Source organism: Zootermopsis nevadensis, unplaced genomic scaffold (assembly GCF_977971745.1).
Source record: "Zootermopsis nevadensis isolate Lab colony 2312 unplaced genomic scaffold, Znev_1.0 Znev_ptg000007l, whole genome shotgun sequence".
NCBI lineage: Eukaryota > Metazoa > Arthropoda > Insecta > Blattodea > Termopsidae > Zootermopsis > Zootermopsis nevadensis.
This window is the reverse complement of record NW_028259139.1, coordinates 10,772,632-10,788,446: the sequence shown is the minus strand read 5'-3', so window position 1 is coordinate 10,788,446 and position 15,815 is coordinate 10,772,632. Positions and strand designations below refer to the sequence as shown.

The 15,815-nt window shown below is 36.5% G+C and overlaps 2 protein-coding genes and 1 long non-coding RNA gene across 5 annotated transcripts in view; 1 reads left to right on the top strand and 2 right to left on the bottom strand.

The window, feature by feature from the left end:
* Positions 1–535: 535 nt before the first annotated feature.
* Positions 536–14,230, bottom strand: LOC110826795 (sodium channel protein Nach). 2 transcript variants are annotated; one of them, XM_087344252.1, is made up of 11 exons: positions 14,099–14,230; positions 11,250–11,469; positions 10,498–10,704; positions 9,901–10,057; positions 9,095–9,243; positions 5,804–5,936; positions 5,233–5,518; positions 4,528–4,581; positions 3,521–3,686; positions 1,811–1,920; positions 536–1,267 (listed from the first exon to the last, which is right to left on the bottom strand). In XM_087344252.1, the coding sequence occupies exons 2-11, from the start codon at positions 11,426–11,428 to the stop codon at positions 993–995; spliced, it is 1,716 nt and encodes a 571-aa protein (XP_087200378.1). In that variant the 5' UTR covers positions 11,429–11,469; positions 14,099–14,230; the 3' UTR covers positions 536–992. The 2 variants fall into 2 exon arrangements, with proteins under 2 accessions (XP_087200378.1, XP_087200379.1); XM_087344253.1 differs by having other exon boundaries at positions 5,290–5,518.
* The window catches only part of retn (retained), a 258,244-nt gene continuing 248,358 nt past the window's right edge, over positions 5,930–15,815 (top strand). For both annotated transcript variants that reach the window (XM_087344255.1, XM_087344254.1), the window contains exon 1: positions 5,930–7,280. In XM_087344255.1, coding sequence (XP_087200381.1) covers positions 7,230–7,280 — 51 coding nt within the window. In that variant the 5' untranslated portion in view covers positions 5,930–7,229. The remainder of the gene's footprint in view (positions 7,281–15,815) is intronic.
* LOC147874607 (uncharacterized) lies at positions 8,105–8,725 on the bottom strand. Its single transcript, XR_015533930.1, has 2 exons — positions 8,686–8,725; positions 8,105–8,604 (listed from the first exon to the last, which is right to left on the bottom strand). It is a non-coding gene; the product is annotated as an uncharacterized LOC147874607 (long non-coding RNA).

The following is a 15,815-nucleotide window of genomic DNA, read 5'->3' as shown; positions in this document are numbered from 1 at the left end:
ATAATTTTACTGTTATGAACCAGGATAGCTCAGTCAGTATAGTGACTAGCTACGGGATGGACGACCGGGGTTCGATCCCCGATGGGGCAGAGGATTTTTCCTCAAGCCTCTGCGTCCAGACCGGCTCTGGGGCCCACCCAGCCTCCTGTCCAATGGGTATGGGGGTCCTTTCCCAGGGGTAAAGCACGGCCAGGGTGTGATGCTGACCACTCACCCCATCTAGTGCCGAGGTCAAGAAAGACCCCAAGAGCTTGTATGGCACGTAGCCGGACAAACTTTACTTTTTAATTTTACTGTTAATGAAGATGTACATGTTACTCGTCTGTACATTAGCTAATATTCACCAATTTATTATCAGAATACCGTCATAATCTAATTATTTGAGTTCACATTTTTTTCGTTAGATTCGTATGGTGCCCACTATAAATTATAAGCTCTGCACAGTTGCCCATCACCCAGAAAGGGTTTGTGATCCCTGCGGTAGAGGAGAAATGCTTATAGATTCAAAAATAGTGGATATGTTGGATACACAGAATTGATTGATCAGCACACTTACTTTATTCAAATGTTTTCTTTAATTTTTCTTATACTTAGAAGACATTAATTAAATGACATTTTTTAGGCTTTTTCATGGTTCACAACTAATTTTGGTTTTAGAGTGATGATATGATGTGGTGGATTGGTTTGCTGGTGTTTCAGAAAATGTATGACGTATTTCACATTGTGATTGGTGGGGCTAATAGGAAAGCTCGTACACTTGCATTATAAAATTCACCATTTTTTTTCTTCTGGAAGGATTTTATGAGACACGTGAAAGAAAACCACAACATAGTGTTGTTACCAAAGAATGAGAAAAAGATCTCGTGAATTATAATTTCATCAGAAAAATTACATGCTTTCTAGTTTATAAATTAATAACACGTGGAATATTGTCTGATGTTTCATAGCCTCGGTAGACAGTACAGTGTGTATATTGCCGCTTGGGATGGATATTACGGAACCTCTGCTATGTCATACATGTTTCTGTTTCTCCAGTTGCCATACTGGATCGTACTAACACGCTGTGTAGAGATGGGGAAATTAGGTTGCAAGGTGTCATGCGTGCCGATATTCTGATCCCTTCTCATGTGTAGTTGTGACAGAAGCATATGTTCAGCTGCACGAGAACGAATCTTGTAGTACAGGCGGAATGTAAAGAAGTACAGAAGTTCGACTCCTCCGATAAGACTGAAGCCAATGAACAGACTGAGCAGGCCACCCAGAGATGCTGGGAAAAGTTAAACCGTCATTGTCATTTTGATAATACCGGAAAAACTTAGGAAAGGCGTCTAGGTAAAAGTCTAGGAGGTGCGACTCAACATAATCACAGTTGATACTTATTCATCTGGTCAAGAAATTCTGTTTTGGAACCCCAAATGTTCAGTTCAAATCTACACGTAGCTCCCCTCGAGATTTGCGCAGTAGCACATTCTGTTGTAGTATCATTTTCAGTAGATTTTGTTTTAAACCTTACTTATTTCTTCACGATCTTGTGATTCATTACAAAAGAGTAACTCAAAATTTACTACAGTTATTTAAATTATTTTATATTGAATTTTTAATTAGTCATATTTATTATTTTGTAATTTATATTAGATGTACCACAGGTCACAAAAAAATATTTTTTGCAACAAAGGTAAGCCACTGAAACAACAGGAAATTTATTTTTCGAACATAACGTAATCAGGTTTACCAGAAATATAAAAGTATATATTGCAATACCACACTATATAGTGACAAAAATGATGTGCATACATATTTTGTAACTCACCAAGTAGTCCCTTCCAGCTGTAAATTACATCTCTTCGGTAACGTGTTACCAAAAAATTGCTAAAATACACGTTGAAGACGCTGTTATTTTCTGTTTTTATGCCACTGCCACTGGAACATAGAAACGAACTATGTATAACATCTGCAGCATACATTAGGATAAGGGTTAAATTGTAGGATTTATGCCTCTCGTGCACGTGACATAGAACATTATTCACCTTTCAATTTCATAAGAATAATGGTGTAATATAGTTTTGGTAATCTCACGCATATTACAAAATTCTGTTCGTACAGTCTGGACCAGTGGTCCCCAACGCGGCGCCATGGCATCCGCCAAGGCCTTTTTGGGTGCCTGTGTTGTTACGGAAAGAGGTTATGCTGAATAATGAAGGCCGTTCAACCGTGAACATTACAAAATCAAAGCGCAGATCTCGACTTACTGACGCCCAACTTGACGATTGTTTACGGGCAGCAACATCATCCTACACTCCCAAATTTGAAAAACTGACCGATGAAATGCAGCGCCAAACATCACACTAACTTCTCACTTGAGTAATAATAATTGTACTTATAAAACTACGTATTTTTGATTGCGTGGTTTCTTGTATCATTAAACATTGTGTTGTTTTGCGTATTATTTGGTGTCCATAACTTATTTGTCCAGAGAAAAGAAAATTTGGCTTTGTTAGTTGGTTGGTGCCCGCCACGATCTCATAAACTCTCAAATGTGCCTGTAGGCACAAAAAGGTTGGGGACCACTGGTCTGAACCTTCTTATTATTTATTGGCTGCTTATGTTCTTCACCTCTATTCAGCATCCCTTGCTACATAAAGAAGACGGAATATATAATAATGCCACATATTTCAATATTTTGTGTGTTGCAAGTATGTGATCACTATTACATTTTAACTTTCATCATTTGAGATATGGGATTTAATTTTTGTTTAAACCAGGTTAATCTGCCCCTGGATAATCAGGAGGTTACTTTAGTTCTGAGATCAGGTGGTGGACTTTTGAAGATTATGATGCCAGCGTAGTAACTGCCTTTTCGATAACATTTATCAGTTGTAAGAGAACAACGATTCAGTTATTGAGTAATTTATAGGGCATATCTGTCTTGCAATTTTACCAAGATGGTAGTCAGACTCTTCAATGAATCTCTTGAATGGATGATGTTAGTTTATTGATGTAAAAAATGTTCTTATGTTATTAGTCACAAAACAGTGATTTACTTCTCCGATGTTTTCCATTTTGTTCTTTTACAAAATAGGAGTTTTGATGATTTATCAAAACTTGGCGTCTAATACCAGTACTAGGATAATAACTTAAAACAAACTAAAACTTTTAATTTCTACATCCTTCCTAATACCTCATTCACAATCATGTCATGTATTCTAGACTAATGACCGATTCTGTTGAAAAAACATCGTTAAATAACCAATAACCAACCTGTTTTACCTACTATGGTTAAAGCTGGAATAATATAAAAATTAGTGTCTTCTGGGATGTTGCACCATGTAGTCTAGTGTAGAAACAGACCAATGTTTCAGAAGTGGTTACTGCCCTCCATCATCAGGACCTTTGAAACATCAGTCAGTTTGTACCTGACTATAAAGTGCAACATCCCAGAAGGCGGTCATCTTCATACTTATTGCCATGAGAACCTGAAGTCTCACAACATGAATTGTAACCAAAATTAGCTGTTACTTACTATATCCAGTCCTTATTGTTGACTGTAACAGCTGCAAGTACGCTTTCTGAAGATTCTATGGGGTAGTAATAATTCAGACAGTCGGGGAGGCAGTTGCAAGGATAAGAGAAAGGTTCATTTTCTTTCCTGAAATCTTTCTGCCCTGGATTCATTATCTCCAGTTTGCCTAAAATATTAAAATTACGTGTAAGATTTAATTTCATTAAATACAATTTAGTGACGCATCTGGATGCCGGCTTAATCCTTTGAAGCATAAAGTTCATCAAAATAATGTTTGAAAATTTAAGTTCCTACCTTAAAGAAAACATGGTGCATCCCTGTTAAGAAGGTAAATTGGCAAGTGCTGTTTATAGAAAGAATAATTTATTGTGATACTCGTACACGAAAGAAATAAACGCGCTGTTGCTAGAATGCAAAAGTATTGAATATTTAAATATGTGACGTATAAGTGACGACTGTACTTCAAAAAGTTAAATGTGTGGACTGGCCATCAATTTCTAGAGCTGTTTGATTCATGATGGGTTGCTCTCCTGTGCAGATATAAATTTCATGCTGACAACAACAAAACTCTTTTCTTCAGTTTGCCAAATTTTATCTTAGCAAAAAATGCAAAATATATTAGGAAAATAATACACGTAGTTTAGTTTCATGATTAAATATGCATTTTTGTTATGTTTGTACAAAGATTGAAGCTTAGAAGGTTGTTTTAGAATATATTTTGTTATGTAATACATAATTTGTAAACAAAATTAAATGTAACGTTTTAAGATCTTAATACTGAAAATTCTAAAATTGACACATTTGATGTGCAGTTGATATCCTCTGGTTGTTACTTATGATTTCAGGCCATTATTCCCACCATGTTCATAAATTTCTGAGATTACTTCCATGGTTTTAGACTTCATGAATTCATAAGACTGAATCTCCTTGTAGTGTATAAAGTGTAGCAAGTTGATAATCAGTATACTCGTCAAAGAGGCGATAGGTAATATCGAAGTATGACTTACGTTTGTTCTTAGCCAAGCAAGGGATGTCAGTTAAATTACATATCCTGTAATCACCTGAAAACACGAGCATAAAATTAATATTGTTCTTCCTGCTCTGATGGAACGAACTGTTTTCATCATTGTAATTGCAATAAATTATTTGAATTTATTTCACATCTTCACAGCCTTGGCACAAGCCATTAGTTTATGAAGATTTCTGTCTTTTGGGTTGTTGGGCTGTGTAGACTGATCGATGTTAACCAACGTTTCAGAGGTCATACTGCCTCTGTCATCAGGGCGATGGCTTTCGCTCTGATGACCTGGAAGACAGCCATCTTTGGACTCGCTGCCATAAAAACCCTAAATTCTACTGAACGATTTTTGCTTTGTGGGTTTATTTTTCATTCTGCATTTAAAAGTGTAATGCTATTAACAGCGAGAAATGTCTCATGTTATGATTTATGCCTGTTTCAAGCTGCGACTGCATGCCGTGTCACCTGTGACACTTTGGTTTTTGAGACTACGCCCCTGCCACTGATCATAATTATATTTTGATTGAGTACCTCTGGGTTTATTAAATTTACAGAGCTCACGTCATGCATTAATGTTTCAAATAATGTATGAGAAATTTGATAAACTGTTTCAGAAATTTATATTCGGAAGAGTAACAAGTCCCCATTCTATGCAGAATAATACTACAGTATGTTGTTATGTAATTAGTGGTACCGTTGTTAGGATAATAAAATGGAGTACATCCACATATTTGAATGGTGTAATTCTCACGACACTCGGTGATACAGTTGTTGTAGGAATATTGCTTCATCTTGCGCATGTCCACCTCATCTGGGAAAACACATCCTCTCAAGCCACGGTTCTTTATGGGAATGTTGCGCACTTCTGGTGTTGAATATGTGACCCATGGTGGAATGGAGAAAAATACATCTGATCTCAAGGAGACCATCTTCTTCACTGTATTTACATCTGGATAATCATATGGGTCATGAACCAGTACCTAGTGATAGGAAATACAGAAGCTTATTCAAATGTAAAATTTTAGGTTTTGCCAATACAGTTATTGAAAGTGGTTATAAATCCTAAATCTAAACCTCGGCAGGAATTGAACATAGGTCGTGCAACCTATATTATTTACATTTACTGAAATGGGGGTCTAAAACTTTATTTGAAACTAAAATTAATGACATGTTTGTTCCTTTACATAATTTTTTTTTTCAGCATACATAAACTTTCAAAGAAAATAAAATAACAAACAAATGTTTATTTTGATTAAATTTCTTACCTTTACTCCATATGATGCAAGATTTGTGGCATAATACTCTTCAGGCTTGGTGCGTATCAGGACTGTAAGGCCCATTCGATAGCCACTCGTCGTTGTCTTTTGGGGTATAACGCGCTCATGTTCAAATTTGAACCTGTCAGAAGTAAATTTATATAGGAATCAGTCATATTTATTTACAGCAGTGGATACTTTTGAATGGAACGTACACAATCCAAAATATAATTGAAAGAGCATCGATACATTTAGGTGTAAGATAGAACAAATGAATGCCAGGTTGAATATTAATCTTTTTAGTGGTCTTTGAAAAACTGATTTTGCATTTCACGTCTGGTTTCCATATGCAACAAAAAAGATTGATCTCAAGATTTGTGATTGATAAATCTGATCACTAACTATGTCAATGATTAGTGCAAATAAAAGTAGAAAGATGTAGAACTACACATATTTTATGAGTATGTTCTTTGCTGAACTGCTCAAATAAGAGCAGTCAAATGTGCTAGGAGGTGAGATTTCAGGTTCTCATGGTAGCATGTATGAAGATTACAGTCTTCTGGGTTGTTGCACCATGAATGATAATTTGTGACATATGTGGGAGAAAATGACAAGGTATGCATGAGCATTCGCATGTAATATCCTACCCGGGTTCCAACCAATACCTCCCTCATAAGAATCAGACATCACCACTGCACTAACCTGGCCTGCCAGAGACGTGAATTAAATTATTTAATTTTCCTGATAAACTATGCAACCTATACCAATACACTGACAACAGGGCTTGCAATTACATAACCTGTTTACTGTTTATAATTATGTGGCATTATAATACCATCTTGAAATTATTTGTTGTTACGTTTCACTCTTGGAATTCCTCAAATCTTCCTGTCCGTTCAGAGTACCTTTCTTCAAAATTACTGCCTATAAACTAATTTATTTGTTCCTATGCCTGTTTCTAAATTTCTCATACACTGACGGTCAGCGTTAAATCAACATCTTGCTGTTACTTTCAAAACACGGCTTTGTAACAAAAGTTAGGTGGGGGCGACAACATCTGTGAAATCTTTAAACAAGAAAGTAGGGTTAAGTTGAAGGAAGTACTCCCAAATCGTGAAGTAGCCATATTGGTAATAATCCGTGATAGGATATGCGTCATCATACTAATCATGCCACCTGACTAAAGTCAAATAAAGTATTAAAATTAAAATTTACCGGGGGAAAACAAGTGATACGCTTTGGTTGTATATATAACGTGGTCGATGTTGTGTAGTGAAATGGTACTGACAAGGTTTCATCAGCAATTTTTAAATACCGAGATTATCATATGTAAAAGTGTGGTAGGAACGTTACATTTCTGAATTATCTGTGTCTTCTCTCAAAGAACTGTGACATCATTATAAGATTCCAGAATTTTGAAAATGATTGTGAAATCATGATGTGGCAAAAGGATGTTTCGTCATCTCAGAACACTACAGGAGACAAGGTAATGTTGGCATGCTATCAAAGCTATTAAACATGGGCTCTAAGGTTTGTTATAAAATATAAAGTTAATCTGGGCTTAGCACAATATTGGGAAGACGTTTGTAGGAGTGAATATCTAGCTTCACGCACTATTATCCGCGGTACGAAGTCAAGGTTATCGGCTAGCCGGCCACTTTACTTCTGCGTAAAGAGAATGCTGGGTGAATCCAGAGCCGGCGAAAGTAAATATTCCTGCCTAAGCTGAGAATCAAACCACTGTCGTCCAGCCCGTAGTCTGTAATTAGACTGATTTATCTCATCTGAAAGACTGTTTTATTTGTGCAACAGAGAAAATACATTTTTGTAGAACATAGGTACCGGTATTCGAGATTGAAATATACAAAATTATAATTTTGTTTTGTTTGGCATGGGTGTAAAACTTAGTCCTTCACCCTAAAAGAACATTATTGAGGATGTTTATAAACAAAGTACTGTGGAGAATGTGTGGATCTAAAAGAAAAGAATAAACTGGAAAATGGAGGGCGTTGATCAACTTGGCTGTACCGAACAGGATAATATTAATTTAATCAAATGAGGGAAGGTGAAATGAGCTGGACATGTAGCGAGCATGAAAGAAATGATAAATTAAATGTTTACTGCAAAACTTGAGGGGAAGAGACCACTTGGTAGGCTTAGATGAAAATCAGATGATAATATTAAAAAAAATCTTACATAAATGAAATGTAAGGGTGTTGATCGGAGACGTTTGACTTGGAACAGGATTAAATGGTGGGTTTTTGTGAACACGGTAGCTAATGAACATTCTAATTTAAAAACATGTTGAGGTTGGTTAAGCATGCTTTTATGCATCAGTAATAGTGACAGAAGAAATTATGATCCATTTTACAAGCGCTGCTACAATTAGACATCTTTTAAAATTAATTATAAAGGCGATAAAGGTACGAAATGATTACGGGAAAGGAAGGAACGGTGTAAGGGGTGAGGTAACAAAGAAATGGCTAGTATTAAAAATATATTAAAATTGGCCGTCAATCACAATAAAAGATAATTAAAAGATTAAAATATCATTTTTCGTTCCTTATCGAGTACTCGATTTACATGTGGAACATTTACGACATGTTTCGGCTATCAATCGTGCCATCATCAGATGTTATGTTATAAACTTTTTAACAGAATTACTGAATTTTACTGATTTTTTAATGATTTTTAGTTTTCATTTTTCTTATCATTTTCTCATCCTTCATATTGTATCTTCATCCGTTGTTGTGTCACATGTCACTAATATGATTGTATGTCGTAGTGATGCCAATGTTGTGTATATTGGACTGTGAAGTAAAGGTTTCAATACTATTAATGAAAATTGAATATAGAAAACAAAATAGATGAAAGTAATCATGTAAACTTACCCGAGAAGTAATATCGTAGCAGTATTAGGAGAGATTGGAGCTATACTGACTGTATCGGATCGTGGCTGGTTACCGACTGCGGTGCTAGTGGGTGAAAGGTGGTTTGTCAGGGTTGGGGTCAAGGTACTGGAGTGCATTAAAAATGGGGTTGTTAAGTAAAATATTATTATCATTAAGGCATATGTTATTATGGATGTTTTGACGGCGGAAATCTGTGTTTTTACAATTCTGTTGGGATTTATCCATTGTCAGCGTTCTTTTTAAACCATGACTTTTCGGAACTTAGTTTCGATTCTGAATAGATGCCCGGTTTGGGGGGAAAAAACCTAGTCTGTTGGGCTCCTTGGTCGCGCTGGTCCAAGACTGAAGTTAATTTAAGTCTTGAAACAGAACGTAAGCCTGTACATACTTGAGAATTTCTTCTTTGATGCCGATATAATTGAAAGAGCAACAGTAGCCTTCATAGCTCTTGTGTAGTCTGAACAATGTAGAGCATGATTCCTGAACACGACCCTTCCATCCACATCGCATCAGAAAGTCCTCACATTCGGGCGCAACCTAAGATAAAAGCGAGAATCAGAGAAGCTATTCTTTCTCTAGAATATTGCTCTGTAAATGACAAACAATTTTGAAGAGGAACAATATGCGAAACGTGTTCAAAGGTCATCAAACATTAAACAAAGGCGTATGGAGACAGCTCCACACATTAATAACTTAGGCACTATTGTAATTCTTTGCTGACATTTTCAATTAATTTTCGTGTAGAATGGAAGTTATATTGGATCGATTCATACCAAAATGAAATTCTTTCGGAAACTTTTATTTTATAAATTTTTCGGTAATACCAAATTTAATAGAAATCCGCTGGAAAGTTTCGTATATGATACATACGGACGGACAGATCATGTTTTCCTACTACACGTTTATTTATTTTTTGTTGTTGCAGTTTTTGCAAATGTCGTGAAGGGAAATAAAACTAGCATTTTCCACAATCTTGTAAGTAATCATTATTAAGCCACTTGTGTAACTGGATGATAGGAATCAGTACAAAATATATTAAGCTCCAAACAAGCATTAGCCAAAGACATTAATTAATCACATTATGTGACCTCGATTTTAAAATAGCATAAATTTAATTTATATTTCCATATCTTTGTGTCAGGTGTCCCTGTGACTAAGCACCATCCCATTGTTAGTAGAGATACTACAACTTACTCGCCTCATTACGGTCTCCACCGTGACGTTGTTGTAATCCAGGACTGACTGAAGTTGTAAAAATTTAGTCTGATTTTGTTCACTAGGCTCTAGCAGTTCCAATAGGAATTTCATGTCACTGAACACCATTTCCTTTGTTACTCCTGGCGGTAGATTTCTGTAACACGAATTTACACGTCACACCTTTGTTGTGTTGAGGTAGCTAAGAATAATTAATTGAACGGGAAAATTTTCTTAATGCCGCGTATAATAAGTCATTCAAGTTCGTATTAAAACAATATACCTATTATAAATCTGTTCAGAACTTTAAAATACACGACATATGTTATAATACTGTTTCGAAATATACAAAGTTGGTTTTTAAGTATAATTTATCAGGGATAGATTCAAACGAGAATTTATTGCGTTAAGATAAAAAGACTCTAGTAAAATATATGTGAATGTTGTTTTAAAATATGACAGTACGATTATTAACGTATCTTCTTCATGTCTCCTTGACCAGTTCCGGCCTCACAGAATGAGAAACCGTGGCTTGTAATCAACACAGCCACTGAAGCAGACTTTTTTTGTTGTTGTTGAATTTACATAAATACGTACAGTTCTTTGATTAAATCAATGGCTTGCGATCTCTGTACTTTGTTGAACCCGCAGACGGTGACGGCAGGAAACGGTACGCTCCACAGTGGGTGGTGCGCTGTGTCCACGCTCGTTATTGTATATTTGGACAGGTGGAAATTCCATTCGATTCCCATTATCAGAACTGCAGAAACTACGGCAGTGAGCACCAACACACTCCAAAACATCCTGTCCGAACAACACTTGCATTAAACGATGCAAATAGACGAGATTCGGCTTCAAATTATTGGGGAAAAAAAATTAGGAACGGGAAACAAGGAATTTGACACTTAATGACACACAGTAATAACGGACGAATGAAAATGTAAAACCACAAGAAACAGAAAATGTAATGATGGAAGAGAAGAATATGAAGATGTACTGGGATACTGGGAACGACCCGTTCTTCAAGTGCCAGAGCACTGCGGGTCCCAACTTTTCGTTGGCTCTGATCTATAGACATTCGGTAGGACTCCTTGGACGAGGGATCGGCCCGTCGCAAGGCCTCTACCTGTACACAGGACAGCACAACACAGAAAAACGCGGACAAACATCCATAGCTTGAGTGGGATTCGAACCCACGGTCCCAGCGACCAAGAGGCCACTGCGGACCCCATATGAAGAAGGAGAAGACTAAAGAAGAGGGAAAGATGAAAGATTAGTAGGAGATAGATGAATGGATGAAGAGTGAGAAGAAGACATTGATATTCTTGTTAGTTTCGACTGTGACTCACCTTTCAACGGGCGTCGCCTTAGGTTGAGCTATGTACTTGTAGCCGTGTTGCGAAGTGTACAGGAAGAATTCTCTTACATAGTCGAAGTAGAATCTGTGTGCAAACCACTTACTTCTTACTTTCTTCAAAGCAATCCTGGCGTTTCGTGTTCGTAACCTGTTTTTCACGAATACAGGCATCGCCTTAGGCGTGTCAGTTATTTCTCTGATAAGTTGCCATTCTGAAATAATTAATATCATTATGAGATTTGAGGTTTCACTGTGATGAAGATGTCGATGTTTACCTTCTGGGCTGAAGATGGAGGCAGTATGTTCCTCTGAAACTTTTGTATCTGTGTATGTCTACGAGGAGTTTCAAATTAGAAGACTTTTCCGTCGATAACAATTTCCATTTTCCGGACATGGGCCAACGATACAGTGACACTAGCTTTGGTCCAGCCTAGTCGGTACCACGAACCGACTCCACGCAGTTCCTTGCCGTCTGTTGTGATTGATTGCCTGAGTGAATGACCTGTCTCGTGGTAATCAATGCCCTGTCGGTCGCCTTGTACGCCAACAGCTCGAAGTTCCCCCACCCGCTTCGCTAGCTTGTCGCCAACTACGCACTTTGACGTGAGCAATGATCATAGTGGAGGTACTAAGAGCAATTATCTATAGCGTTAATCTTCCTGGTTTGCCTCAGTCCCGTCAGGTATTTTTATATGTGAGGATTGGGATTGTTTACGGAAATACAACAAAATATTTTCTGGCTATGTGAATTGTGTTGCGATTAGCGTGGTAACAAGGGGTTTCTGTCTGCAACAAGTGAACATCCACAACAGTGGGTTATGAAAAGTCGGAAAGGACACATTTAAGAAACTTTTTACAAGACACATTTCACTCATAGGCCTATTTTTCTTAAACGTTTCAATATTGTTAGTTTAAATTAAACTTACTTCCGTGTCTCTCTGCCATTCATCTCTGAAATATGAAAGTACATGCATTCCAGACTTCAGTGTTGTCCTGTTTTTGTTACATACAGTTTACACTTTAACGTGTCGTTACTGAATTTCACACGCTTTCAACTTTCAGGTTTTACAAACCGTTAATTACATTCTTCAGCTAAGATATGCAGGTTTCAACTTTCCTCACATAACATACGGTAGTTCATATATAGACTCCAAACTTTAATATCTTTATAAATTTTAAAGTAATACATGTAAAATGCAGGATACAGTTAACTAACATCCTGGCGTCGTATAGGCCTGTGTTAAGATATTTTATTGTTACAGAAATACATTCTTGACGTCAATAAGAAGGACCGTCCGTGGGTAGATATTAGACTATTTTATTCCAAATTATATGGCCTAACTTAGTTCATTAACCCTTTCAAACACGAAGTTTTTTCTGAATAATATTTAAAAATTCAGCCCGTACCTAAAAGAAAACACAATATATTTCCATTGCAAAGATAAGTTGGTTGGCGCTCTCAGGGAATTAATCGCTGTTTCTGAGAATCATACAAAACCCATAAATACAAATTGCAATTATGTATTGTTACAGCATATGGTGCATATAGTTACCACGGAGCTTTAAAATGTTAAGATCCACTTTAATATACCTCAATTTCCCGTCTCTTGTGTGCTGTATCTTTCGCCTAACTAACATTTTTCTTTTCATTACCAAAATGGCACTAAATGAGCATATAAATCATATAGTTTGTTTTAATTTGATACCATAAAATGCCTACTTACTTGATCCCTCTTATATTTTCCTGATCATTTTGCATTCAGACATTTATAACTTACGTTTTTCCCTCAAACTGAAGGACTACGCTCAATACAGATATATATAAATCGTTTATTTTAAATTACATTAATTTGATTCAAGTGAAGAGACATGGATTTTACCGAAAAGTAAACAACATGTAACGAATTATTGATAGCCGTATGTCCTTGTACTATGCAAGGACAAGCACATTTGGGACAGACATATTTCGTAATCTGAGAGTGGTTTATTTTTAAGTTCGTCGTTTCTTTGAAATTTAATCTAACTGTAGGTTGATTATATTCTAGTTATAGACATCGTGATTTTAAAATAAATCTGAATGACTGTAGCTAACCTGTAACGAAGGTCTGTTATAAATCGAATGCTCAAATACACCTTCAAAAGACCTGTATATTATAAAAGATTCATACAAGAACAAGAAGGTACGTGCAATTTGAGAGAATCGACCTTGTAAACAGTTACATTTATTTCATTCTTCGTATAAATGCATGAATTTTTCCTTTACTCTCACTTGGTACTTATCGGTGCGAATTAGTGCCTACATGTAGACGTGTTCGTAGAACTTGTGTTAGAAATGAGAAAGAAACACAGAATTTGGATCAAGATACACGGAGGAAAGAGAACACTAAGGACACCTATGAGTAGATGGGAGGTTAATATTCTTGTCTGGTTCGGAATATGATCCAAGGCCTCCGAGGAACATTCAGATTTCGTAATAGACATGGAGTTTCTTCACCAGCTGAGCTACTGTAAGCTTCTCAATGAGGACTGTGCCCCATAGAGTTAGTTAATATTCATGATCTTGTACTATTCCAAAACTTAAATGCTTCGACATCGTGATCTGCCGCTAAACATCTAAATACGTAATTTACTATGTAAGATTTGAGGTTTTCATAGCGGTGAGTATGAAGATTTCTGTCTTCTGGGTTGTTGCGCTAATCGCCCTGATGACGGAGGCAGTATGACCTCTGAAACGTTGGTTAACATCGACCAGTCTACACAGCGCAACAACCCAGAAGACAGAAATCTTCACGTAATTTACTGTTTTCTTCGTTTCAATATTTCACAAAATAGTTTACTTACAGTATTATTGGTGAAACTTTGCCTGCTCGCTGAGTGCTTTTTCCATCTTATGACACATGCTAGTTCCGTCTCATATGCGGCGTTGCTTTTCTGCTGTTTGATATGTTAATGAGCGTCGAAACGAGGCGTGTGGCGGTTATAAAGGCATATAAATCAACAGCCTGCTTCCTTGCCCAGGGTAAAACTTGTCACGTGACGGGATGTGGACAGGTTCCTCAATACACATGGTCTTACTCACCGCCCCCGGATATCGATTGTACATAATTCAAAATGTCGGTAACCCAATTAGTAATAACGACGTTATACATAGCACCGAGTTACTTTCTTTATTTAACGACGGAAATGCTCAATAATATTTAAGAATTCAGACCGTACCGCAAAGAAAACAACTCTTTATCGTTACAAAGATCAGTTGGTTAAAACTGTTTAAGGAAATAATTGCTGTTTACACTAAAAATCATACGAAACCTATTAAAAATGTTTGTTAAAGCAGTTGGTACATATAATTACCACCACGCATTAAAGGGTAAAACTTGTGGTATCTTAGTTTCCGTGTATCCCCCGTCTAACACGAAAATTGGTATGAACATTGTGCCACTGGAAGTCATAATATCACTGTAATTTATAATTTCCTACCGGCAGTAAAATTTACATAGAAGCCATGCGAATATTTGAAGCTGAAGCGAGTCCCAGCATATGGGATACTGTGATTCGGTAAGGCAATCGAAATAGTAAGATTTTTTTGTTTAATGTAAAATAAAAATATGGCTGTCGCGCAAATTTTATATTTAGCTAGCGGTTTGATGGCGTTAAGTTATGAATATTTATAGAATCCTTTCGAATCCTTATCTGTTCATCATTTATATTTATCTTCTCGTCTATGTTGGCGTTATGTAAACAAACCTAAGAATGATACAGACACACACGCGTACGCACATAAACAGCTCGTTCAGAATAAAAATAAATCTAAAAATTGTCCCTGTCTTAAGTCTTACGCCACGAAGACATGTGTTGAAGTTAATGTAAAGCTCTTCTAATTCTTAGCGTTTGTAGTAGACAGAATGGGTAGTTAGCTTTAAGCTTCATCCGCGTTACCACGGAGGAAGTAAGCCCAAGTACCCACACGATGTACCCCAGAGCCGGTAAGAACGTGTCTGCCTGCCTCAGATCGAAACTCGGTCGTGCATTTCCCAGCTGCTCGTTTTACAGATTCGTCTATGGCATAGTTCGTTATACTCCATTATGGAGAACGCGTTTCCCCATCCATTGGTATTAGTGTTATGACGTGTGTATGTGTGAAACTAATTTGTTGTTCAACTGAAGTTGTGTTCTCCCTCAGTTTTCATTTTAAAAGAATTAGACATTAAAGTGTTTGTTTAAGGAATAAAAAATGCATTTGTTGAATCTGCATATCTCTTAAATAAACACAAAACTAAACAGCTAAAAACAAGTGAAAGTTAGACTGGAATTGAGATTATACATGTTTTGAAAATGTTTTATTTGCTATTGTTGGTTTCGGTCATTGATGTGTTGAGCTTTGTTTTATGTACAAATTTGTTGTTTATAGACAAGGATTACTTTTTAAAATTGTAATTCCATAGGCCTACTCCAATATAAAATTGTATAAATTAATTTAAATTAAATTGGTTTAATTTGTTTTAGACATTTGATGACCATTTGAGTTTCTTGCCTAAAGCTGCCTGGACTGTATAATGAT

Excerpts from the sequence above, each read along its gene's own strand:
- LOC110826795 (XM_087344252.1), bottom strand. The coding sequence starts at position 11,428 with ATGCCTGTATTCGTGAAAAACAGGTTACGAACACGAAACGCCAGGATT. Across the intron at positions 5,519-5,803 it reads TTGCATCATATGGAGTAAAG|GTACTGGTTCATGACCCATA; the intron begins GTAAGAAATTTA and ends TCCTATCACTAG. Across the intron at positions 3,687-4,527 it reads TTGCTTGGCTAAGAACAAAC|GCAAACTGGAGATAATGAAT; the intron begins GTAAGTCATACT and ends TTAATATTTTAG.